The sequence below is a fragment of the Hyla sarda genome, chromosome 5, assembly GCF_029499605.1.
Source record: "Hyla sarda isolate aHylSar1 chromosome 5, aHylSar1.hap1, whole genome shotgun sequence".
Lineage (NCBI taxonomy): Eukaryota > Metazoa > Chordata > Amphibia > Anura > Hylidae > Hyla > Hyla sarda.
This window is the reverse complement of record NC_079193.1, coordinates 157,332,400-157,360,189: the sequence shown is the minus strand read 5'-3', so window position 1 is coordinate 157,360,189 and position 27,790 is coordinate 157,332,400. Positions and strand designations below refer to the sequence as shown.

General features: G+C 40.8%; 1 protein-coding gene across 1 annotated transcript in view; it reads right to left on the bottom strand.

Moving 5' to 3' along the window:
• Positions 1 to 19,959, bottom strand: part of CNTNAP2 (contactin associated protein 2) — a 1,818,787-nt gene extending 1,798,828 nt beyond the window's left edge. The window contains exon 1 of the mRNA XM_056520555.1: positions 19,180 to 19,959. Coding sequence (XP_056376530.1) covers positions 19,180 to 19,273 — 94 coding nt within the window. The 5' untranslated portion in view covers positions 19,274 to 19,959. The remainder of the gene's footprint in view (positions 1 to 19,179) is intronic.
• Between the last annotated feature and the right edge of the window lie 7,831 nt (positions 19,960 to 27,790).

The following is a 27,790-nucleotide window of genomic DNA, read 5'->3' as shown; positions in this document are numbered from 1 at the left end:
ATCAAAAATGACATTAAATATTGATGCACTTATATATTTTTCATTTAAATGTTCATGTTTTTAAAAGAAGGTAAAATGTTCTGCATTGTTTCAGGATTATCTACTCTGAAAGTGAAAGGTAATGTCCAAAGAAGCAAATCCTTTTTGTGGTCATCATAATCTTTTGCCATGTTCTGTCGGTGAAGTGACAAACCTTCATGTGTCAGGCAACCAGCTGAAAAGAAAAACATAAATTTAAATAAAGAAAAATGAGGAAAAAGGGAAAAAATACAGCTCAACTTTTGTTTCTTAATGGAAAAATAAATAGTATGTTCCTGAACAAACTGAAATGAAGAAAAACAAACAAAATTATTTAAATTTAAAATTAGTTATTTATATATGTGTCCCAAAATGGAAACCAAAATGGAAACCACAGTCTCATTTTTGATAATTCATTATGAAGGCCTACTGTGCTCCTTATGTGTGTTTTTTGCTTTTCTTTGCCATAGCTGATATAGTCTTACCTGGTAAAGTACAAGAAGGGAGCAGATGACAATTCAAAATTACTTCCATTAAAGGGGTACTTCCCCTAGACATCTTATTACCTATCTAAAGGATAGGGGATAAGATGTCTGATCGCGGGGGTCTCGCCGCTGGGGACAACCGCAATCTCACCTGCAGCACCCCCATTTCTCCACTGCACAGAGCAAGGATCACTCTGTGGCTGAGAATGAGTGATGCAGGGGACGGAGTATCGTGACGTCACAGCTCCGTCCCCTTGTGATGTCATGACATGCTCCGCCCCCTCAATGCAAGTCTATGGGAGCGGGCGTGACGGCATTGAGAGGGCAGCATTGAGACTTGCATTGAGAGGGTGGGGCGTGACATCACAAGGGGGTGGAGCTGTGACATCACGATACTCCGTTCCCTGCATTGCCTGTCATCAGCTACAGAGCAATCCTCACTCTGTGCAGCTGAGAAACAAGGGTGCTGCAGGAGAGATCGTGGGGGTCCTTTGGATAGGAGATAAGATGTCTAGGGGCGGAGTACCCCTTTAAAAATGAAAGCAACCACATAAATGTGAACAGAGTCTTAAATCACTCTTTTTCATGGGAGAATAACTTAGTTAATCAAACTAACTAAAGACAGGGAATTCTCAAGAAGACACATTTAGGTTTTATTTACACTTATTTCATCATGACCATTTTTACAGAATTCAAGAAAAATAAGATGTTTGTTTTACCTCCAGATCCTTGAACTTAAACATCTACAGTGGGGATCAAAAGTTTGGGCACCCCAGGTAAAAATTTGTATTAATGTGCATAAAGAAGCCAAGGAAAGATGGAAAATTCTCCAAAAGGCATCAAATTACAGATTAGATATTCTTATAATATGTCAACAAAAGTTAGATTTTATTTCCATCATTTATACTTTCAAAATAACAGAAAACAAAAAAATGGTGTCTGCAAATGTTTGGGCACCCTGCAGAATTTATAGTATGCACTGCCCACTTTGCAAAGCTGTGACCTGCCAGTGTCATGGATTGTTCTCAATCATCATCTGGGAAGACCAGGTGATGTCAATCTCAAAGATTTTAAATGCTCAGACTCATCTGACCTTACCCCAACAATTAGCACTATGGGTTCTTCTAAGCAGTTGTCTAGAAATCTGAAATTGAAAATAGTTGACACTCACAAAGCTGGAGAAGCCTATAAGAAGATAGCAAAATATTTTCAGATTTCAATATCCTCTGTTCGGAATGTAATTAAGAAATGGCAGTCATCAGCAACAGTGGAAGTTAAAATCAAGATCTGGAAGACCAAGAAAAATATCAGACAGAACAGCTCGCAGGATTGTGAGAAAAACTATTCAAAACCCACGTTTGACTGTACAATCCCTCCAGAAAGATCTGGCAGACACTGGAGTTGTGGTACACTATTCCACTATAAAGAGATACTTGTACAAATATGGTCTCCATGGAAGAGTCATCAGAAGAAAACCTCTTCTACGTCCTCACCACAAAAATCAGCGTTTGAACTTGGCAAATGAGCATATAGACAAGCCTGATGCATTTTGGAAACAAGTTCTGTGGACCGATTAAGTTAAAATTGAACTTTTTTGGCTGGATTGAGCAAAGATACGTTTGGAGAAGAAGGGGAACAGAATTTAATGAAAAGAACCTCTGTCCAACTGTTAAGCATGGGGGGGGGAGTGGATCAATCATGCTTTAGGGTTGTGATGCAGCCAGTGGCACAGGGAACATCTCACGAGTAGAAGGAAAAATGGATTCAATAAAATTTCAGCAAATTTTGGATGCTTGCTTGATGGCATCTGTGAAAAAGCTGAAGTTAAAGAGAGGATGGCTTCTACAAATGGATAATGATCCTAAACACACCTCGAAATCCACGGGGGATTACATCAAGAGGTGTAAACTAAGGTTTTGCCATGGCCTTCACAATCTCCTGACCTCAACATAATTGAAAATCTATGGATAGACCTTAAAAGAGCAGTGTGTGACAGTCAGCCCAGAAATCTCAAAGAACTGGAAGACTTTTGTAAGGAAGAATGGACAAAGATACCTCAAACAAGAATTGAAAGACTCTTGGCTGGCTACAAAAAGCTGTGATACTTGCCAAAGGGGGCAGTACAAGATATTAACTCTGCAGGGTGCCCAAACTTTTGCAGACGCCATTTTTTTCTGTTATTTTGAAAGTGTAAATGATGGAAATAAAATCTAACTTTTGTTGACATAGTATAAGAATGTCTAATCTGTAATTTGATGCCTTTTGGAGATTTTTCCATCTTTCCTGGGCTTCTTTATGCACATGAATACAAATTTTTACCTGGGGTGCCCAAACTTTTGATCCTCACTGTATCTATGCTGTTAATAGTGCAAGGAAAACAGGAACAATGGGAGAGATTTATCAAAACCTGTGCAGAAGAAAGTTGACTAGCTGCCCGTAGCAACCAATCACTTCTTTTATTTTGGAAAATACCTCTGAAAAATTAAAGAAGCCATCTGATTGGTTGCTATGGGAAACTAGTCAACTTTCATCTGCAGAAGGTTTATATGACCCTTGAATTAATTCCCTGATACTATGTTTCATAACTTTACAGTTTCTTTGGAGAGAAAAAGTTGTTAGATGCTTCCATTCAACAGTAAAGGGACTAACCAAGGCCACCACCTCTCACTAAGCAGCATAATTCTAAGGAATATACAACTTTGTAAATAAGTAACAACTGGTACTCATTTATCACCCAATAAATAAAATATTTTGCTAATTTTGATTGTCAGATCATTAAGTCCTACTTTTGGTATACTTCTGCACAGGGGTAAGTAGGGCCATATCGACAGGAGGCACAGAGACAGCAGTGGCACCCAGGCAAACATATTATGAATAACAAAGGGTAAGTATGAGTCCTGTTACAGATTTTGCATCGCAGACAGGAGCTGCCTCTGGGGATATAGAACAAATTAAATTATTTATATGCCTGATGTATTGTTGTTCAGCGATAGCACTCTTTCTTCCCAATACATGCATGTTATGCTCACACATTTGGTTTTGTAAACGTCTTCAAAATAATTTTCTAGTTTTCTCTTCTGCAGGAATTTGAACATCTTATCAGTTTAAAGCTTAAAAATAACTAATTTTGTATTTATTTATTTTTATTTGAATGAATGCCTGGCTATTCTCACAGTAATATTCGGATCTGCAGTGCTGGATTTCTGACAGGCAATCTAAGCAAAAACCGCTGTCTGTAAGCTTGCACAGTGTATTGATCTCACAAAATGATAGACATGACTAAATGCCATGGCCTATGGCTACATATTATACATATAAATAATTATACAGCTAAGTGCAAACACAGTTATTTGATAATGATAAACTTGGTGTTTTTAAGCAGCTGTTGTCCAAGTAATTCACTCAGTCCAGTCATTTTTAATTCCAACATTTTACAAGATGTGTCCTGTTTCCAGTGATCTGTCATTTCATCCCAATATAGCTGCCCAAACAGCAATGGAAAAAGCTATTGCATACTAAGTTAAACAATTAGACAGGAAGATAAATAGACAGATAGCCTCTCTTTATCACCAACAATTGATTTACAATGTCCCTTTATGATAAGAAAGACAATGGCCATGCATTTATACATACAAAGTGCAAATAACACTGCCATTCATCGCCTACACAAAACTCTTTTACAGTGTCTTATCATTAATTCTGTGTCTACATCATGGGACTATGCCATGATTTAATACAGCCCACACAATACCAGTAGCCAACTAAGGCTCCTTTCACACTATGAATTTCTCAATTTACAAACTTCCGTCACATGTTCCGTCAGTACAGCTGCAAAAACCAGCAGTTACAAAACCCCTGACGGCTGTGACTAAATTGCATTGCAGCCTATGGGGTTTTGTAACTGCCCGTTTGCACCGGTATATGCCCGTAATCCATTACGGGCATTATACAATGACGGGACATCGTGGCGGAAAAATTACTGCATTCATGATATAAAGCCCATGTCTTCATTTTCTCTATTTGGTATTTACTTACAGTGGTCTTCCCCTATTGTGTGGGTTGCCTTTGCACCAGCATGCCACCCATTTAGCCCAAATGTTTTTAATACATAGTAGTTTCTATATACCCTCTGTCGACAGGGGTCTCTTACTGGGGTGACATTTTTTGATCTGCTCCCATGGTTCCAGTGATCTGCTGCTGTCGTGCTGTATCTGTTAGGCTAGGTTCACACTGCAGAATTACTGGGCAAAATTTCTGCCGGAGATCGAGCTGGTGGCGCTAGGACAGAGCAGACTGTTTGCTGCCCCCATAGACTGCAATGCATTTCTGGTAGGCTCTTTTCGGAGATCTGCTCAGAAATGCATTGTCATCTCTGGGAACGGCAATGTAGTCCATGCCATCATCCTAGTACCGCTGGCCCAATCTCCGGTAGAAATTCTGTCCAGAAATTCCATAGTGTGAACCTAGCCTTAGGGGTGTGTGGCATGAAGCCAAGGTGGTTCAGCCTGATAGCATGAGTGCTTGGCTACTGGGTTGCTTTGCTGTGGCAGTGGAGGCCAATGAGTACAATAGTCCTTCTTATGTCACCAAGAGAATACATGCATTATATTTCCAGCATCAATTTATTTTTTGTTAATATCATGATGTCGGCACATGCTCATAATACCTGTCCTCTCTCCATTCAGAAAATATATTTCATTTGCATTGCATACATGTCAATGAAATGTTTCTGCACCTGCTTGTCACTATCCTGTGAATGGAGACAGAAGGGGCTGTTGTCATATGCTGACAGCTTCTCTCCTCTTTCCTTAGCTAAAACTGACAGTGTTGTATTCTGTGGATTGGATAAAAAGAGAAGGTGCAGTGAACTCCATTTACCTCTCCATTTATGTGAAATAGGTGGATATATCCTTCTCTATATATTCTGAACCTCCTCTTAACATGGAATGTCTCCTTAAAGGGGTACTCCACCCCTAGACATTTTATCCCCTATCCAAAGGATAGGGCATAAGATGTCTGATCGCTGGGGACCACAGCAATCTCCCTGCTTCACCCCACATTTGTTTAGGTGCCGCGCTGGAGGCTCGTGACATTACGTCCGTGCTCCGCTCATGATTTCACGACCATGCCCCCTCAATGCAAGTCTATGGGAGGGGGCGTCACGCCCCTTCCCATAGACTTACATTGAGGGGGCATGGCCGTGAAGTCACGATCAGGAGATGACCATGATGTCACAAGACTCCGCCCCGCATCACCAGTCATCCGGCACGGAGCGAAGTTCACTCCATGCACCTAATGTTTGGGGTGCCATAACCGAGATTGGCGGGATCCCCACAATCAGACATCTTATCCCCTATCCTTTGAATAGGGGATGAGATGTCTAGGGGCGGAGTACCCCTTTAAGGCTAGGTTTCCACACAGGTTTTGTTTTTTTTGTTTCAGAAGTATTTTATACATTTTTTTAAAAACTGCAAGTGGATTCAGTAGGAAGAAGAAGTATATGTCCTTCTTTTATATTTCCCATTCCTTTTAAATACACTTCTGGTTTTGGCTCAAAAACTGCAGTGATAGTTTTCCAAAAGAACCCCAGAAAAAATGCGTAGAAACTTAGCCTAAGACAACTTCTTTTTATATGCCTCCATAAGGCAAATGGCAAATGGACATAATAGATGAGAGTTTCCCCACTGAGAAGACCTCTCTGTAAACCAGATTTGAGGACTGCTGAAAAAGTGTTAAAAGGGGTACTCCGGTGCTCAGACATTTTATCCCCTATCCAAAGGATAGGGGATAAGATGCCTGATCGCGGGGGTCCCGCCACCCCCGTGATCTTGCACGCCGCACCCCATTTAAAATCAGTCCCTGGAGCGTGTTTGCTCCGGGTCTGATTACTGTCAATCACGGAGCCGGATCGTTGTGACGTCAAGGCTCCGCCCCGTGTGACGTCACGCTCTGACCCCCTCAATTCAAGCCTATGGGAGGGGGCAAGCCTATGGGAGAGGGTGTGCAAGATCACGGGGGTCCCCAGCGGCGGGACCCCAGTGATCAGGCATCTTATCCCCCATCCTTTGCATAGGGGATAAGTTGTCTAAGCACCGGAGTACCCCTTTAATAGCTGTCATGTACCAGTATGTTTCAGGTGATCATTTCCAGAAGCCAGAGCTGTGAAGATCAAGTGATTATTTGGGTTGTCATGGTTGGACAACCTCTTTAGTTAAGGTATCTATTCCAAATCTTAGACAACTAAAAACTAAGAAGATAACCTGTGTTGATGGTTTTATTACAGTGACCACTGTATAGTTTATCTATACTGTACATAAATTGCTCGCTTCACTTACATTTAGACAGATGTGGCAAACTCTAACACGGCATTTATTGCCTTACATACCATGACATTCAACATATCACATGCTATTGAAAACATAAAGCTAAAGTTTGCTCCTTTATGGTATGTAATGCATTAAATGTCAAGTGAAACCATGCTACATCTTTATATTGTGCGAAGATGACCTCTCTTTGTACATTATATTACTGTATAATTGCAGCATTTGCCGGGAAGAATGTTATTTTCTAAAACGTTCTGTCAGTACAGACAGTTCTTTGTCCAATTTGACATTATGCCTCGCTAGGTTTCTACAAGAGTTCTTTAGTTTGAAATCTGGGGAGTTGTTTATTTCTAAAAGACTATTAATAGAAATACTTTAGTTATTGTTGTTTTTTAACTTCTTTTATTGAACAAGTAGCATTAAATAGAAAAAGTATTCATACATTTATTATATTTATATTAGGATAAATAATATTAGGGTTCCTTTATACTGTTCTCATGTCATTTTTTGTGCTTCCCCCTCCCCCCCCCCACCAAAAAAAAAAAAAAAAAACTGCAGTGAATATTTTTTCCTCATATTTTTTGCTCTAGTCCGAGTGACACCCGACGGCCCTGAGCTGATTACAGTAGCTGAGTGCCACCACTTGCTACGGCCAGCTATTTCCCTTCAGATTGCTGCTGTTAAAGCTAAAAGCGCCATCTAAAGGGAGATTAAAGGAGGCGATGCATTGTTAAGGTAGCATTGTTAAGGTACCTCTCCTTCAGTCCTCTTCATGGCTCTGCTATTGATAGAGCTTGTCTGTCTGCTACAGTCTCCATCAATGGAGCACAGAGCACATTGATTAATGCAGTACAATGTAACTGCATTGATCTAAATGAGGAATCTAACAATTCTTTCTAAAATTCCCCTAATTGGACCGTGAAGAGAAAAAAAGGACTGCCGGACAACGCCTCGTGTATTACCCAGAGGTAAGAGAGTGGTGAGTGGGGGCAACCCCGCGGTGCTTATAGGTGGCTGCTCACCTTGTGATAGTATCAATAGTGCATGTAACCCACAAACACAGTTGGGGTGCTAGGGGTACGAGCCGCTGCTGAGCCAAAGGGTTGCAGGAGTAGACAAAGTTGTCCTGGAGTAGGAGGTTGAAGCAAGGCAGGAAAAGGACCATTTGAATTGGTGCTGCTGACTCAGGTATGAAGGATAAGGCAAAGCCAGAGGTGATGCAAAAGTCCTCAGCAGGATATTTTATTAATAAAAAATAAAAAACGAACAGATGACGCATTTCGGGAGGATCCCTCCCTTCCTCAGATCAGGGTCTGAGGAAGGGAGGGATCTTCCCGAAATGCGTCATCTGTCTGGTTTTTTTCTATTAATAAAGTATCCTGCTGAGGACTTTTGCATCACCTCTGGCTTCGCCTTATCCTTCATACCTGAGTCAGCAGCGCCAATTTAAAGGGTCCTTTTCCTGCCTTGCTTCTACCTAAGGGGACTGGTAGTGTATAACAAAAAAGAAAAAAAATTATTGAAGGTTTGTAAACATAATAAAACTAAACATATTTGATAGAGCTACTCAAATATAACATTGTCATAGTGAATGGCATAAAAAAAAAAAACTGAACCCCAGAATTACAGTTTTTTTTTTATTAATTGCAAAAATGATCGAAAAGTGTGATCAATACAAAAATAAGAATTGCTAAAAACTACAGACAGAAAAAAAAAAAAGAAGAAAAACACTGCAAAACACTGTGTCCACTGATTGGCTGAGCCGGCAGCTTCTTTTGTCGACACAGATTCTGGAAAGTGTGGCACAACAGAGACAGACTCTATGACAGTGACAAAGGAGAAGGGATGTATTTATATTTACTGTATGTTACACAACCCTGTATCTTTATTTAAAAAAAAAAAAAAAACTTTAATGAGCTGTAGTGTATGGACACCTTAACAGAACAGACGATCAGCTTACAACAGATTGTCATCTATAGCATTTTGCTTTTTTTTTCCCATCTGTAAATGGGACATGGGCTACAGGGTTTTGGCAGTAAGACTTTAGTTTGACAGATAGTATAGGAATCCTATATACTTACAATTTTATGAAAGACACTTAAACTGTTTAAAGGCCCTGAGACATCTTATCCCCTATACAAAGGATAGGGGATAAGATGTCTCACCGCCGGGGTCGCTGGGGACCCCCGCAATCTTGTATTAACCACCAACCTGTTTGAGCTGCACGCCGCAGTGCCAGCTCACAAACAGCCAGGTGGCGACCACGGGGCTGGAGTATCGTGATGTCACAACTCCGCCCTTGTGGGACGTCACTCCCGCCCCGCTATGCAAGTCTATGGGAGGGGGCATGACGATGAGATGTCTTAGGGCCGGAGTACCCCTTTAAAGTCGATCATATGCTAAATGAATTTTGAATTTGTGTATATTTATTGCACTGCTAATCTACAGTATGTATGTTATGTATGAAGAATATCGTTTTCTTATTTATATTGTATAAAAACCAAACCAAAATGAAAAATCAACTGTAATAATGAATTATTATAGGCATGAACTCTATTCCGACTGTTTTTTTTTTTTTTTTTTTACTTCCTGTGCACAGTTTCCAGGACACAAAGTACAGTAACTGCTCCCACTGTTTATATATTACCTATTGTGGACCTCAAATTCCTTGAACATGGTTATCCAGTACTTCATTACCCTTCCTTTCTTAACTATCTCTGACAGCAAAATCTAACATGGGATTTTCCCATCCCTCTCACTGTGCAAATGAATGCTAGACTGCCTTTACGCCTGTAGGTAGCCGATACTGGTGATGAAATGTATAATTGTCCATCAGGGATGTGACAGACAGGCTAGAGCCTTTATCCTTATCTACAGCCTATACGGCTGTGAGATCTGTAGGGAGGAAGAAATTAGCTTCCCCTTCTGTTTGCTTTACAATATAAATCAATACAGCTGTCTGGCATCTGAATGCATTAAAAGAAATGGACATTTTTAACAAACAAATATTATAGTTTTGTGTATGCTTTTGTACTTTTAAAGTGTTTTTTTTTTTGGTAACTGCAGTAATATTTTTTGCCTCAGTATGCTAGATACAGTATTGACATTATATATGTGAATGTCTATATGTATATGTGTAATATAAGGATTTTTATCACTTTTTATCTACTTTCCACTCTCTCTCCCTTCTCTCTCACTTGTTCCTGCCTCACATGCTCTTATCCCCTTATAACACAGTGCATATCCACCGTTTTTAATATCAATACCATAGAACAGCTCTCTATCCATGCCAAGTATACACACAAAACAAACATGTGGCATGACATACAATTTAATACAATATCACAAAAATATCTCTCTACGCACTCACTTTTAAAACAATAATATTAGTGTCATGTCTTCATGACATAAATGTAAGTCTTGGTGCCCTGGTCCTTAAAGGGGTACTCCACCCCTAGACGTCTTATCCTATATCCAAAGGGAATTAGATGTCTGATCACAGGGGGTCCCGCCGCACCCCAGACATCCGGCACACGGAGCAAACTTCACTCCATGCTGGATGACTGGCAATGCGGGGCGGAGGCTCGTGACTTCACGGCCACGCCACGCTCGTGACATCACAGTCATGCCCCCTCAATGCAAGTCTATGGGAGGGGACATGATGGCCATCATGCCCCCTCCCATAGACTTGCATTTGGGGGGCACAGCCGTGACGTCACGAGCGGGGCATGACCGTGATGTGAGGAGCCTCCAGTGCTGCTCCCGATGCTTTAAACTAACGCCGGGTGCAGCAGGGAGATCGCAGGGGTCAGACATCTTATCCCCTATCCTTTGGATAGGGGATAATATGTCTAGGGGTGGAGTACCATTTTAATGCACCAGGACATAGAGTTAGGTCCTAAGCAGTGGCCCAACTATGAAGCAATCAGCAGCCATGCACTTACAGTCAATGATGAAGAATGCATCTCACCATTCCGTCAGTAACCACTAAAGTGCCATGATCAATAGCACTTAAGTGCCACAATGACAGTGCCCCTAGCTGATCAGCGTCCCATGTATGTGGGAGTTCAATCAGTTTACAGGCCCACTGGAGGTCTTCCCACCTGCTCTATGTGAGTCCCTATTCCGATCTGACGGTAGAGCCTACTGAGCTTGTTTTCTTTCTTGAAAGGCTAGAGAGAAAAAATGAATACATAAAAAAGGACATGTTCTGTGTCCTAAGGGCAAAATTGCCTGTGTCCTTAAGGGGTTTAAACTTTTACATAATGTTGAACACAGTTTGAAAAGATATAGCTGCCTAAAGAAAAAACAAATTAAATAAAACTTTATTGACAATATTGATAACAACATAGTGGGACTTCAGGCGTTCCAATTTGCAACATAGCAGAATGCATGAAGTAACGATACTCCACTGCTTTGACCAGCAGAGTAGTAATAGTGATATGTGTTACATTTTATTCTGCATTATTTCTTTCCTAATATTCTTTATTGCCATTATTCACTTATGTTAAATGTTTTGCCCAAGATGTATTATTCTCTAGATCTTGCCTGATGGGCGAATAACACAATTTTATTTTGTGTGTGGAGGGATTATTATCATTGGTTTTAAGTGTTTTTAAAAGTAATCCTTTCTGTATGTTTGTACTCAGGGCTTCACACTCAAGATCGTGGTTGCAAACGTTAAATACAAACTTATATAAACATTAACTTGCCAAAGGGATTTGAGGTTTGCCATTAACCACGTAGAAGGGCACGCCTATAGAGGGCATACCCTGTAATGAATGGATAAGAAATAAGGGGGGGTTAGGAGGGTTCCGCAAAGCATCTCGTACGCCCTGCCTAAATTGTGCAGGGGGCGTTATATACTTATGCCCCTTGCACAGTTCCTGTGCGCCCCTCCTAGAGGTGCAGGGGGTGTGAAAAACTCACACCCCTCGTACAAATAAAGCCTTACAGGCTAAAAACCTATGTGGGTATTTTTCCTGTGAACGATGTCCTAAGGCTTGGTATGTGTTCCTTTTATGATTGTCAGTAAAGTTTAATTTATTTTGTCCTTTATTTTGGGATGTTATGCTTTTTCAATGCAGAGACTTGTTTTCTATCTGGTTGATTTTCTAACTTGAGCTATCACTTTGTGTTAAATAGTGCTTGCTTGCTTTATGTAGATTTTATACTTTTATACATGCATGTTTTCTGCAGTTAGTACATAAAAAAAATATGACACTGAGGCGCATTGTCTTTTTTTTTTTTTATAAAGGCTTATCAAAACCGATACTGACATATATGAAAGTCTCAAAACTTAGTACAACCCTTCAGTGTTATATCCAGCACAAACCATTTACAAACATTTAGGACACTTTTCTAACCAAAAAATTGTAAAAATAAAATCCCAGATTACACTTGCTGTTACTTTTGTCTACAAACAGGACCATATTTGCAACTATGCCCTCCTAGAGGGCCTTACAAGTGAATCTGCTGTATTTGGTGATAAGTGCTGCAGACACTATTGGATAGCTGTAGGGGTATGAAGGCAAACTACCTTTTCTGGGGAGGAGGAATGCCAGGCTGCAGCATTTGAGCACATTGGCTCCCCCTCCTTGACACTTGACAAATTTGATAAGTTTGGCAACCATCAGTCCCAGGAAAGGTACAGTTTATCCCAAGGTTTCCAATAATAACATTGCCCAAAGCATTATATTGGACCCACCAGCTTGTTTTCTTCCCACAATGCATCTGGGTGAATTTTTTTTCTCCAGGTAAGGCTTCTTTCACACTGCCGTTGCGACATGGCAGTACAACGGACGTCAGGGAACACGGGAAGAATAGTGGGGAAAAAAATGTGACATCTTTTAATCCTGCTACTCCCATTAAAAAACAACGGCGCCCGACAGACCCCATAATAGTAAATGGGATCTGTTGGGACCCGTTGTTGCCCATTGTGCCCTGTCTGGATAACGGACGTTTAAGGCACCAAAAAATAAGTGCCTAACAGACCTTTCCCGATGGGGCACAACGGCGATGGGCCTAAGAGACACACACCCACCAGCCTGTCACATGGTATAAAAAAATGCTATGAAAAAGTCCAAATTAACTTAGTGTAATAAATTACTATAGGCATTTCTAATGGTGGACAGGGGACAACATTAAGACACCCACTTGTATGTGACTATGCAGCGCAATATATAGCAACATGCAATGCACTGTTGGTCTTGACACCTTTTTATCACAGACAGAATTAACTATTTCAATTTTTTTTCTAAATTGTACTACAGTACAATTGTACTTCTGTGAGATCATACAATTGTACTTCTGTGAGATCATACAATTGTACTTCTGTGAGATCATACCAGATGGGCTAGCAATAATTTTCCATTCCCATCAATGAGCATTAGACATTCTATCAGGTCACCAGTTGTCCTTCCTAGGACCACTTATAATAGATACTAACTACTGCATACCAAGCACACAATTTAAAACTTCTATTAGCCTTTACAAAGTTGCTCAGATCTTTAGATATATTTATTTTTCCTGGGCAAACACATCAACATTGTTTTTACAACTATAACAAGAAAATCAATATTATCAATTTCATCTGTCTAATTTTAATGTTATGGATAAACAGTGTACACATATGATAGATGATGTTTATACGTAAAGACAGTATATGAATCACAGCAGTGATAGATGCCACGACAAAAGCTATATACTATACACACATATTTCCTTCAGTACAGTGTTCTTCTATACAATCTTAGAGACATAGAAGACACAGGGATATAAGTATTCACATTCTTAAAAAGAGAAAGTACTAAATACATGGTAAATATTGGCAATTTGTCTCTAATGTTGGTCAATACAGGTCACAGGTACCAATAAATGGTTTGGCAACTTTTGAATGCACATGAATCTTTCTAAACTAGAAAGTGGACAGCACAAAATACAATTGTGAACAATGTACACAGATAAGGATTATCATTATCTGGAACGGCAATAAGTGGAAAATTCAATAACCCGAGACTTTATTTACCACCATTCATGGCACTGCTTGGCTTTTGTGCATTCTAGCGGCTGAAATACTCTAGCAATATTGCAATCTAAGATAACTCTAAAGTGAGATAGATTTCTAGAGGCTTCAGATTAAACAAAAAAATAAAAGAAGGTTAAACATTCTCAAGTAAGGTTTTAGATTAAATGTATTATTGACACTGCAGGCTTAAAACTTCAGTGGTTTGCGATATGCTGGATATTACATTTGATGGTATAAATTGTACAGAGGAGCAGATAATTACGCCCACATCGTTCAATGATCATGACCCTTGTGTCCTCTATAGCTAAATGGTTAAGACACATTTTTACCATTTATCTGAATGTACAAATGGGTCTATACCTTATTGGGCAAATACATATAACATAAACAACACCTAACAGAGCAATGTCATTTTTTTCAAAGCTAATCATCTTGTAAGAGGAAAGGTAACTCAGAAAGTTACCATACACCTTCATTTTCACATCATAACTGGCTACCCACACAGTGATAAAGCTGCTTATAATGTGCACATTTGTACTAAAGGGATATTCCAGAATCATACCTTATTTCCTTATTTTCATTTTGCTGGGGACAAGGTAACAATATAAAAAATAAATGACCTTCCCACCTTTACTGGCCACAGCACTGTCCTATCTCATGCATGGATTGGCTGAGCAGGCAAATCCTACTCCTGTGTCTCATCTTGGAATCAGAGGCAAGAGGTAAGTAGTGACCAGAAGTTGCCAGAAGGGGAGCTGTGGGGGACCAGGATAGGTAAGTATAATCTGTTTTTAATTTTTTTTAACCCTGTCCCCAGGAGAAATGTGCGATCCTGGAATAAAACTTTCACAGCATTTTTTCACTTTTCTTTGTCTTCCCAAAATGTACAGGAAAGCTGCATTTATATTACAAAATAACTTTAGAAAATTATATTAGCCATTCACTCATATATTAGTCATTCACTCCATTCATTCAATAGAATGTGACAGACATGTAAACAGGGGCATATTGATCATTCAGACAATGTGGTGAGGCCTGAGAGTACAGAACATTAATGATGCCCACAATCATCCAGTGTTATCTTTTTGGGGTTCAATACAAGTAAAGTTAAAGTCAGGATTTTGACGGGACATTTCATGAAGACAATATGTGTCCATATACTCTATAAAGACATCTGGACATCATGTAGTGGTTTGCCTTGTCCGGAGCCTTTTAATGAGGCAGAGCTAACTCACTAAATGAACTTCCCACTCTGGTGGTCTCAGCTGTATTGGTTGGAAATTCACTGGTTATGGGTATGTTCATACAGGATATCTGTTGTGGATTAAGATTTTGCAGATTTTTTTGCAGTGGATTTTCCTTCCATCTTTGAAGAACCTGCAGTTGGAAATCCCTTAGAAAATCTGCAGCGGGAAACCCTCAAAACAATGGATGCCGGATTCAAAACAACTGATAGCAAACGATGCATGTTGTCATCAGTTGTGGCAGCAGTTGCGTCAAGATTTATGCTAAGTTCACAGCCTTACACAACAATTGCAGTCATCTCAAACTATGGTAGCCACCATTATTTGAGGTTTTCCTGATGAGTTTTAAAATCAATTTCATATTTCAGAAACCTAGATATAAAATGATTTAAAACCTAAGAAAGGTTCCATAATGCCACTAGGGGGAGCTTGGTGCTGTCATAGTTTCACTAGCGTCTTCTTTCCTGATTTCAGGGATAAGAACAAGGTAACATAGAATATGCTCATTTGCTTCAAATTCTGAGATGTGGGATCTTTACACCAAGTAATGTATAGTCATCTGGTATAAAAAAAAAAATCCTTTTTATTATAAAATTATAGTAGATCCGTGAATGCACCTCTGAGCGGTAACTTTTTATGGAAATGATTTATTACACATCAAGCGGATATCCCCATGTGCACTGTTTAAGTCGATCACAGTTGGCAGAACTTTTATGTTTTAGACTTATGTCATAAAATTTGTCATTGTGTTTGTCTTAGCCAGGTTCCTAAATTTCTCATTGCATCTAGATCTCCACAGTCCCTTATAAAATCCCCTAGTGTAGATTTAAGGCGATATTAATAGAAAACAATAAGATCCTCCTAATCATAGAGTCCTACAGTTCTGCCAGCTGCTGTCGGTGGGGGGTTTGCTGCATGGGAAATGACATCATTTAACTCTTCATTTTTAAGAGGTAGATGGTCAATACGTCAGGGTAGTTAGAAGATATGTGCCTTTTTTCAGATTCTGCACTTAAAAACCTAAATTGATGTAATCGATACCCCCAGATAGTATTCAGGAGTAACAACTGTTATATTTTAGATCTGAACACCTAGTGCATATACCACATTTATTTTTAAGTGACCAAGGTCTCAGTATCCACAACAGCATATGGAAGGATGCCAGTTGTCTGTGAGTTATGGGAATAAGACTTGAAGGCAACATAGGTGTCATGAACTTTAGCGTAAATCATAAGCAAAGCTTTTAAACACCTCATTTTTTCCAGTGTGCACTGCTCACATCTGAACTTGATGGCACTTACTGTGAATAAAAGGCCTATTCTGATGTGTCAGCACTTACACTGGAGACTTGCTGTGGCGATCCGTAACTAGTGCCTTGCTAGCTGCCTAGGTTTTATATGTACAAAGTACTGAAGCTCTCCGACTACTAGAGTACAGTAGAAATACTGCTGAGATCCAGACATCATACAGACTGCTGCCTGCACTGAAAAATGGATTTCTTCTCTCGCCCTGCAGATACTGCACTTTTTCCTGCTGAGTTAATTGTTTTGCTTCAATAATAATAATAATAATAATATTCTTGATCTTAAATATATTGTATAAAAATGGAGAGTGGAATGTGAAGGCGGAAGTAGGAGTCGATGTTATGAACATTGCTCTTATTCTTGACTAGTGATGACCCCTCCTGGTTGAGCTGCTCATTATAGATATTTATGCTGAGAAAACATTTAGCAATACACAAAATGGGAAAAACCACTAATGTATCAAAGCCATAATTATATACAAAGTAATATAAACTAATAGATGTCAATATCCATCATCAATAGGGTTTAGAATGGCAGCAAATAAGGACTATGAAAAAAAATGCAGAAAATTTCCATTTCTTACTTATTTAGTAAAACATGAACGATGATTGAATTAAACCGAGGGAATGTAATGTTCTGTCGACGTTCTTGGCAAGTGAGAGTAATCTCTTTAGCTGCAATCAGCAGAAACAAGTGAATTGTCTGATTTTAGCATCTTAAAGGGTAACACCTGCAGCATTATGTTATCTGCTGAGTCAAACAGTCTTTCAAGTATTACCACAGGCTGCCATTTACCTGCATACATATCCATTTTTATGATAAAGTCATTTCATTCACGCATTCTTAAGTGTCTAGTTCATTCATTTGCATTGCAATATTAAGATCAGTTTTTACAGACAATAAACCTCTGGAACCCGCAGTGTAGAACTTTCTACAGATATAAACATTTCTTCCATGAATCAAAAAGCTGCACAATAAAATAAACTTTAGCAACAAATGGACTATCCTGTCATGGGGGTTTTGTAGGTGCAGAACACATAATATGGCATATATACAATAACAACATTTTTGTACCCAATATCTAAGTTTGCTTGGGAGTAATAGTGATTTAGAGTTCTCTTGTTAGTTTTAAGGCTACCATGTAATACCAGCAATAATAGTTAGCTAAGGGGCACTAAACCTACAGTACATAACAGACTTTATCTCATCTACACATCTAGAAGTTCACCAAACTTTATGTAAGATAAAATAGTGACTGTGGGGGCAGGCGTTCCTTCTTGACTTCCTCAATCCTAGCCTGAAATGGCTGCTTCCATAGAACTGATTGTATTCGACTGTTCAGCAAGGTTTATGCTTCTTTAACACGTATATCGACAGAAATTCTGAACCCGCCAAAATGCCTGTGCAACTCCATTAAAGCAGTCATTTAACATAGCACAACACAAACATATAGTTGGTTTTAGGCACAACCCATAGAAGTACATTGCATAACTCCACAGTTTTAGGGTATCCTTAAGTACCATGATGCTACTTGTACATTGTTGTCACCCATCAACCTATCACCTTCCATTTAAGGAAGATATAAAATGTAAAGATCATGTGACTAATGCAACGTGCGAGTTGCATGGGTGCAAAATTAGGTATGCTTTACAGTAGTTGTATGGCAGCTATGCAATAAAAGTCTGTGTAGGTCAATTGCTGCCTCCAAAAGACACATGTACAATAGCTTGTTTGAACCACAATTTACTGTACTTGCACCTACAATAAAACACATGTAGAAGTGTTTCAGAGCTGCTACCACGCTTAACTTCTAGATGCTCACAAAGTGACACCAAGAATCTATGGTCAAAGGAAGTCCATTCAGGGTAGTCAGTCATGTATCCAGAATTCCTCATGACAGTCCCCACTTAAATGCTTCTTTTTTTGCTGATCTATTAACCACAAGTGCCGCAGAATATAGTTGTCTGTCACAACCTCACAACTGTGTGAAAAATAAAGTCAAATCAGTGATACATTGAATGGCTGGCTCTCTACTGCAACTTTATAATAAGGCAGGTGGTGGCTTGAAAGGGATGAGCACAACTCTCATGCATTAATAATGAAGCACTATGCATATTTTTTTTTCTGCATATCACAACATAATGCATAATAAAACATAGGCCTTATATATAACAGCAGTGAGAATATGATTATAATGACCTGCAATGACTCCTCACAACATCATCAGGACTCACAGAAGAATCAACTTTTCCTCCAATATGACCTATGCCTATATCTGACAGCAATTAGGTATGCATCACTATGCAATGAAACCATAACTTCATTATATTACAGTTAAGTACTACTGTATATCCTGATCCAACCAGCATTTAGGATTCATTTTTACAATTGGTGATTGTATTTAGTTCCCGGTGTGTTTATAATTCCTTCACACTTCCAATGCACAATGTGGGTTTGTGTAGCCCCATTTTACAACACCATTCTGTCTTACAATATGAATGTGTAACATATTTTTAAGTAACCAATATCACATGGGCAAATATTTTCCTTCCAAGTTCCAATAAAAAGTATCAAACATTGAAGCCCCAGCAAAATTCCATCATGCAGAACTTTCAAGAGAGGCCAACTCAATATGTACAGTGTGTCTGCTGACAGCCCATGATGCAGTCAATCCTCAGAAGCAGAATTCCTGCTCTACTTAAATGAATCCACATTTCTATATTCCAAAAGAAACAAGTAAAGAAGTAAGGAGATAGAAAAGACAATGAGAAGACTTACGGGAATCAGAGGAGGCACTCCAGGCTCTGCAGTATAGGTAGCTCCAAATCCCCAGGACAAGAGCAGCCCCTTTGGCTCTGCAAATCCAAACCATGGCTTTTCTGGTTTAACTCCAGATCCCACAGGATTAGTACAGTAATTTGCTCCTCTATGTCTTCCTTAGGGAAGTATTGTGGGGTCTTCTTTATGGTAGGGGGATACAAGGTTTCCCTTCTAAAGAATACCAAAACCCACCCCCTTTGCTCCTGAGTCACTGAGACCTTCTTCTTTATCCAAGTAACAAACTTGCTCCCTCTTTGCTGGAGATCATGATTAAATATAGGAATGCAAAAGAGCACAGGACAAGCAGAAATGATGTGTAGTCTTAAGAGGAAAATCGCAGAATGGTCATGTGGCAGCAGGTTAGGATAGGATTGAAGAGAGCAAGGGATGGGAGCAGTGGTGCTGATGCTGCTGCCTCTGCAGCTGAGTCCTTCCTCTCTCTACTGTGATTGGAATAGCCTTAGCTCAGACACACACAGGCGTACTGTATATATATGCATGCACACAACAGGGCAGGCAGTGTACAAGACACTCCCCATACACACACACACAACAGATCTATATTTATTCAGCAGAGATCAAGCACAGCTCCAGTACTGCAGCACCAGCAGCCTCCTCTTCACATCATCCTCTGCAAAGCTTTCTCAGCCACACGTGTAACTCAGGGATGTGAATTCAGAATACAAGTCCAGATAAAGCTCAGAGATGGGACTATTGGAAGGTGGATGCTTTCTAGCAGGAGCCTGTGTTGTTTTAATCTCTGCACCAGCTCCTGCAGACTGATGGCAGGGGGGGAGGGGACGTATTAAAAGGCTGATCAGGGAGCTTGGGATGCTTTGCTTACTGTCTGCAGTGCACACTTTCACCACTAGATGGCCCTTTCCTGGTAGTGTTGTGGTTACTACTCATTATACACACACCATTTCCAAATATTTAAGGTACGGTACAATCTTACAGTCTATAATATTTACAATGGTCATGAGAAAAACTGATATATCTTCAATACGTGTAAATTGCATGCAAGATGATGTGTGGGATTTTGTTGCTAATTGAACTGGAATAGACACAAAAGTAACAGTTTTCCAGAAGAAAACTGATATCACTTTAGATAAAGAAAAAAAATAAAAAATCTCTGGCTGAAATTTCCATTGCTGTAAGAAATGGTTGTTTTCTGTTATGAATACCTGCACGATATGCAAGGAAAAAATCAAGGTGAGTGAAGTTACAGCGGAGTCCTCCGTTTACTCACATGTAACATCTTAATGTTTGTTTTTATTTCCACCGCAGAAGAATGCAGAAGTAAAACTGACAGCATTTGCTGGTGTGAATTACACCTTTTTATAATGACATGAAGGTTATAACTAGAGAAACCTATTTTAGATAATCTCTCATTCAAAAGGAAAACTGTCAGTTTTCTCCCCCGCACTAACCAGCGGTACTGGCTGGTGGTGTGGGGGACGCTGATCAGTTTGATGCTTACCGTGCCCGGATCCGCCGCACCATTTGGCCGTAATCTTCTATTTTCGGGATATGCTAATGAGGTGCTAACTGGCACTCTGACGTCAGCGCCGCCGGCCGCAGCGCTTCCTAGCTCATCAATTTTCCTCAACTCTCTCTTCATTACAGAGCGGGGAGAAGAGGGAGAGGCGGAGGGAGGGGAGGAATATTGATGAGCTGGGCGGCGCTGCGGCAGGCAGCACTGACGTCAGAGTGCCAATTAGCCCGGCCGGTGCCAGTTAGCACCTCATTAGCAAATCCCGAAAATAGAGGCTTAGGACTGAACTGTGTGGCGGATCTGGGCATGGTAGGCATCAAATTGATCAGCGTCCCCCGCACTACCAGCCAGTACCACTGGTTAGTGCGGGGGGAGAAAGCTGACAGTTTTCCTTTAAACTAAATCCTCTACCCCATATCCACAGGATAGAGGCATATCAACAGGATAGTGTCAGATCATGGGAAGTCCAACCACTGGGACCAGAATTCTCCAGAACTGAGATTCAAAGTCATATATGCATGCCACTGTTTCATTTCTGTAGGAGGTACAGGAGAATGCAAAGGATTGTACTAAGCTATCTCTAGAAGCACCACTCACTGTATGGCTCAAAACAAATACTCAGGCACTCGTTCTTGAGATTGCAGGGAGTCCCAGAACAAAAAATATGGGAGCCTTGAGTGTACCCATACAGTCAAAAATGGCTGTATTTTCAGTTTTTCACAAGGGTCAAATATTTCCGACCACTGTACAAGCCCCCAAGCCCCAATATAAGCACTATTATCACTAGGCAGTGACCATGTAGTGGATGGTATGGGTTCTGGTCATAAACATGTAGAAACATACTGTAGAAGATTGACGGCAGAATGGTCAATCTAGTCTGAAGATTTACCAGCAGTGAAGGAGTGAGGGCATGTGGAGTGGTTGATCAAGGGGGTCATACCAGAGAATTAGAAATTATAAGACTTTTTTTTCATATACATGTATTAACAATTCCTGTAATTTTCTTCAATATTACAGGAAAACGGCTTTTACTTCTATTTAGATGAAAGATCAAAATCTGGTGATTCTATTGTTTTCTGGAAGATGCCAACTGTGGATGGGGGAGGGGGGGGAGCTGATTTTGTACAGTGTCTGAATGACAAAGGGGAGCCTTGTGATTGGATCTGACAGGGATTCAGAGGGAACAAATTCATTCTCCTGTTCTACTGAGCTACTGGTATATATAAAAGATTTCAATGGGTTGTCTGGACGAAAAAGTTAGTTCACTATTGGTCCCAGGCTACCTACAAAAATAAAAACACTTTAACTCACGTTCCTCCATTCCCTCGTAGCTCCAGGATTCTGGTGCCTCAACTCTGGTGCTGTAGGCATGACGTTGGAACACTGCTCTGTCAATCACTGACCTCGAGATGTGACCCGTCTTGTCCAGGGATTGGCTAGTGACACTGTCAGTTCCCCAGGGATGCCCCAATACTGTAGCTACGAGGGAGTGACGGAAGGTGAGTCAAGGTGTTTATTACTTTTGTAGGCAGCCTGCAAACAAAAATATCTTTAGTGTTTCCACTGGAAAACACCTTTAATGCCCCCCCCCCCACCACCACTTTTTTTTTGTTTTTTTATTAGACAAAAGTCAAACTCAAACCAATGAATTCATTAATTCTCCAATGGATTCAAATAGGCAGCAAATAAGGGAAAAGTTTTCTTCCTCTCCTGCTAAAAATCTGAACTTTACTTCATACAGAAAAATATTTATCAAATAATAAAACAATTTGTGTATTATGCAGCCCAGCTAAAGAAGAAGAAAACAGCGGTTTGTAAAAGGTTAATCTGCAAGAATAGAATGTAGCTGCTTGTAAAGGTTTAATCTGAACCTCTCAAATTGCACCACACTAAAAGCTGTGACAGGTTTTACATTTGCTCCAGCTACTTCTAGCCTTCTCATTCTGCTCCATAATACACAGGAGTTTGTCTTACATTGCTGCTCAAATAATAACATCAGCATAAAGTAAGATAGCAATGTAGATATCCCCTCTGTTTGCATGCTGTACACATACAACCACCCTCTTCATAGTGGACTCTTTCAGCTTCCAAGCACAAAGTTTCCAAGAGCTGTCAAAACAGTGAGCTCTCACTGCTGGGATGTACAATAGTTTCAAGTTATTATTCTAGAACAGGTGCTTTCCCTATAAAGCAAAGTCAAAAATTGTCTTCTTTATCAATACTACTAGCTGAGTCCCCGGCATTGCCCGGTTTTTCCTTCCTCATCCTTGTTGGGGAGGAAAATAAAAAAGGAGGAAGCTTTTGACTTCATATCCTGTCCTCATATATTGTTGTCATATCCCAACCCCATATCTCGTCCTCATATCTCAACCTCATATCCCATCCTTATATCCTGACCTCATATCCCTTCATCATATCTCAACCTCATATCTTGACCTCCTGTCCCGTCCTCATATCTCAACCTCATTTCCCATCCTCCTATCCCGCCCTCATATCCCGACCTCCACTGGCAACCTCATATCCCTTCCTCATATCCTGTCCTCCTATTCTGTCCTCCTATCTCAACCTCATATCCTGTTCTTATATCCCGTCCTCGTATCCCGACCTCATATCTCAACCTCCTATCCCGACCTCCTACCCCGACCTCCTATCCCGTCCTCCTATCCTGACCTCCTATACTGTCCTCATATCCCATCCTCATATCCCGACCTCATATCCCGTCCTCCTATCCTGACCTCCTATACTGTCCTCATATCCCATCCTCATATCCCGACCTCCTATCCCATCCTCCTATCCTGACCTCCTATACTGTCCTCATATCCCATCCTCATATCCCGACCTCATATCCCGACCTCACATCTCAACCTCCTATCCCGACCTCATATCCCGACCTCATATCCCGTCCTCATATGCCATCCTCATATCCCAAACTCCTATCTCGACCTCCTTTCCCGTCCTCCTATCTCAACCTCATATCCCGTCTTCATATCCCGACCTCATATCTCAACCTCCTATCCCATCCTCATATACTGTCCTTATATTCCATTCTCATATCCTGTTTTCATATCCTGTCCTCAGGTGGGACTGATTTGTGATGAAGACATTGTAAGCTGAAAATAGAAGGGGGCGTGGCTTTGTGGGACTGGGCATGATTTGTAAGCTGGACTGATGCGCAAAAAGGGTTGATATTAAAAGGGGTGGGGTATAAAATGTGGGTGTGTCTTTGTGAGATGGGGTGGGGCTTGCAAGCTGGATTGACACATTCACCAGGAGATGCAGAGCGTAGCTTGTGGAGTAAGGTTCTGGAAGTCCCATGTACTTGCATGGGACTTGAAACAAAAACCCATCTTCTATATAAGGGTGTAGGTAAGGGTTAATTTAACTATCATATCTTTTTATTTGACATATAAGTAATATGTGTACCAGGTATTATTGAAATATCTCCAGCCGTACGGAAGTTATTCAGTAAGATATATTTCCTATAGACTTGTATGGGACTTTAAACAAAAACCCCGACCCTAGCAAATAGGGGAGAGTAAGGGTTAAATCACCTATCCTATGTTTGTTGTTGACATATAAGTAACATGGTTGCCAAGTTTCATGATGCTGGGACATACACACACACACACACAGATACACATATCACATCACCACCAGTAATGTCCCTCTCTAAAAAGCCCCGGTGCGCGCACACCCTAAGGGACAAGATGAGAGGAAGGAGCAGGAGCGGAACGAGGTAATGGAGGGAGTTGGGGACACAGGGACGCTGCGCTCACGTCAGGAGTCAGCGGCCGGAGCGCAGCATGTTACAGTAACCATTGACTGTGACACATTGGTCTGTATACTTTGAAATTTGGTATATTTCTTTACTTTAAAGGCATTTGATCAATAAAAAAATATTACAAATTTTATGTAGTGCTAATGTTGCCCATAAAGAAGAAAAGCAAGCTTTATCAGTGCAACTGCCGGTACTGCATTATGCTATCTGGCTCTACGGTAAAGATAGGTAAATGCAACCAAAGGGGCCTCCTGAATAGGTTTTAAACTGCAACCAGTGTTATTCTGTAGCTAGAGGACCAGTAGAGATTTGTTCTTTCATTGTTCATTCTAAAATTTTGATCATGGGTACTTGGCTATTAGAGTCTTCCCCTGGTGGTACCTACCATTTAAATAGCAACCCAAAAAAGTTAGACATCTATGTTTTAGACAAGATCCAATTATAGTAAAAAAAAAAAAAACATATTCCCTGTAATAAAGCACAGTTCACCTGAATGAAATGATAGTCTGCATATTATGGAAGTATTGTCCGTATAGCTTTACCGTACAGGTCTGCAGAACAAAAGAATAGAAAATGAATCTCGCTGTGTGAAGGTAACAATTTAGAGACTTTTCTAAAGCAAATCAACTTAGCCAAAAACAATATAAAGGGTAATAATGGAGGTGATAAATTCACAATGATTGGAATATTAAAAGAGTAAAATCTGAAATGAAAAAAATAGAACCTCATATTTGTCAGCTCTCTTATTCTCCTCACAGTTTGTTGCTCACTTTCTAAATGTGAATACAATAAAGTTAATAATAGGCAGTGTTAGAGGAAGAATATCCTGATAATAATTCTGTAGACAAATTCTACATTACTAAAGGTGCATGCTGCTTACATAGAAAACCAAACATGGTTAAATCAGACAATTTTTGAACATTAAAATGCCTGCTTACCACAGTTTCTAGGAGTGCAGATTTGCTATTACTCTGCAAAATGTAAGCCTGTGCTGTTTATTTCTGTTACAGTGGCGCTCCGGTCGTGATCGATCCCTGTCCCCGCTGTCGGCGGGACTGAGATTTGCATTGCGAGACGCGCCCGCATGCGAGTCTCAGCCCGTCACTCACCTTCTTGTGCCTCTGCTCCCTGGTGTCCCCTCCAGCTTGCGTGCCTCTGCCCCCTAGGGCACACGCGCGCCGGAGCTCTATTTCTTAAAGGGCCAGTACCAATTAATGAAAGTGTCTGCACCTGTCCTTTATCCATAAATATCTGCTCCTTCCTGTTCCCTGTGCCGGATCTTTGGTTGTCTAGCCTTAGTGAAGTCCTGTTTCCGAGAGTCTGTTCTTAGTTTCGCCCTATCCTGTACCTGTGTTTCAGCCTTATACTTCTGCCATTCCGCCATGTCCTGCCAGCCACATCCTGCCAGTCGCTGTCAGTGCCACGTCACCCCCAGCTACCTGTGTGGACGAGTCGTGCCAGGGGTAGCGACCTGGGTGCCACCTGCCGCAGCAAGACCATCCGGGCTCTGGTGAAAACCAGTGGCACCTTAGACCCTGCTCCCTGGCACGGCTCAAGTCTCCTTTGACACAGGCCCAGAGGATCCACCACCTGCTGTCCACCTGCCGGGATTCCTAACTATTTCACATACTATAAGGTCTTGTTTACATAGGGCAACATTGATGCAGTTTTTCATGTTGTCAGCCTATTGGAATTTATTGATTGGTTGAATACAAACTGTCCTAACACTAAGTATTTATGATTGGAGAAGAAATTCTACCAAATTATGGAAACTTGTTCAGGGCATTAGGGAAAGCTCAATTCTATCTATATAAAGACATCGAAAAAGCTTTAAATTTGTGGTGTTATATAAATAATCGCATGCTAATAAAGGAGGATAGAAAACAAGAATTACCTGATCTTCTTACACAATGTCCAGACTCAATCGCTATCCTTTAGAGGCTGTCCGACATCTCTGACCTTGGTCTGCATGAGAATTTAGTGATGAATATTGATAACACTACAGGAATATCCAGTAACTCACAGGTGATGCTGTCTATTATCAAAGTCATTCACTTTTCGTTTCCTATCCAGCTCAGACCACTATAAATATATGTCCCTGCCAAGACTTACCTCAGCAGAAAATGGCAGACAACACCCATTCAGTGGTCATTTGCAGGAACCTAGGCTGCGTTGGACTGGAATGTCTAGTTTTTACCAAATAATCCAGGCTTTGTTTGGGTTCTGACATTGTTGGGGTTTTAGTGTGGAGGCCTTCTGGGAAGCTCGGTAGCCCTGCCTTTGCTGTGGAGCAACACATTGCTCCAACAAGGTACACTGAGAACTAATCCTGTAATCCTGCAGCCACATGTATGTGTATATATATAGTATGTGTATATCACAGATAGATGAGGTCATGTAGGCTGTAGGGGCTGGTGAGAGGTGATGACCTCACTCCGGGGCGGGGATAAAGCTCAGAGACAGGGTCCAGCCAAGCCTACTGCGAAAACAGAAGATGATGTGTCATCCCAAGGGAGAAAGGAGTTGGGGAACTGCTGAGACAATCCCACATTGAAAAAAAAAACTGCACAACTTCCTGTCAGGGGTGAATTATACAAAAGAATGCTGAAGCCAGTACAATTTGTTATCTATATATATAAAAATCAATGTGTGTGTGTATGTTCCAGCATCACGTCCAAACGGCTAAAGATATTAACATGTACTGTGTCCATTTTAGGACATCGGTAGTCATCAGTCGTACCTCTGTCAGGCAAAACAGCGTCCCGCCTCCTCCCTCAGACCAATCGCCATCAGTCGTCATCAGCAACTCTGTTCTCCTTCAGGCAAAACAGCGTCCTGCCTCCTCCCTCGGACAATCGCCATCAGTCGTCATCCGCAACTCGGTCCTCCTTCAGGCAAAACAGCGTCCCGCCTCGGACCAATCGACGTCAGTTGTCAGCTGCAACTCCGTCCTCCATCAAGTCAAACAGCGTCCCGCCTCCCCCCTCACACAAATTGCTGTCATCCTTCAGCCACAACTCCCTCATCCGACAGTCCCTCAACCAAAACACTGTTATGCCTCAAACGATTCTCCCTCAGACCCAACTTCCTGCCGCATAGTAGAGCCGACGCTGCACAGCACTATATAGCAGAGCCGAGATTTAATAGCATGTACAGCAGAACCCGTATAGCAGAGAGCCGACACTGACTCACCTCTGCTACACGGCAGGAAGGTTTTTTGTCTGAGGGATGACAGAGTTTTGGATGAGAGACTTTAGGATGACAGAGTTTTGAATGAGAGACTTTAGGATGACAAA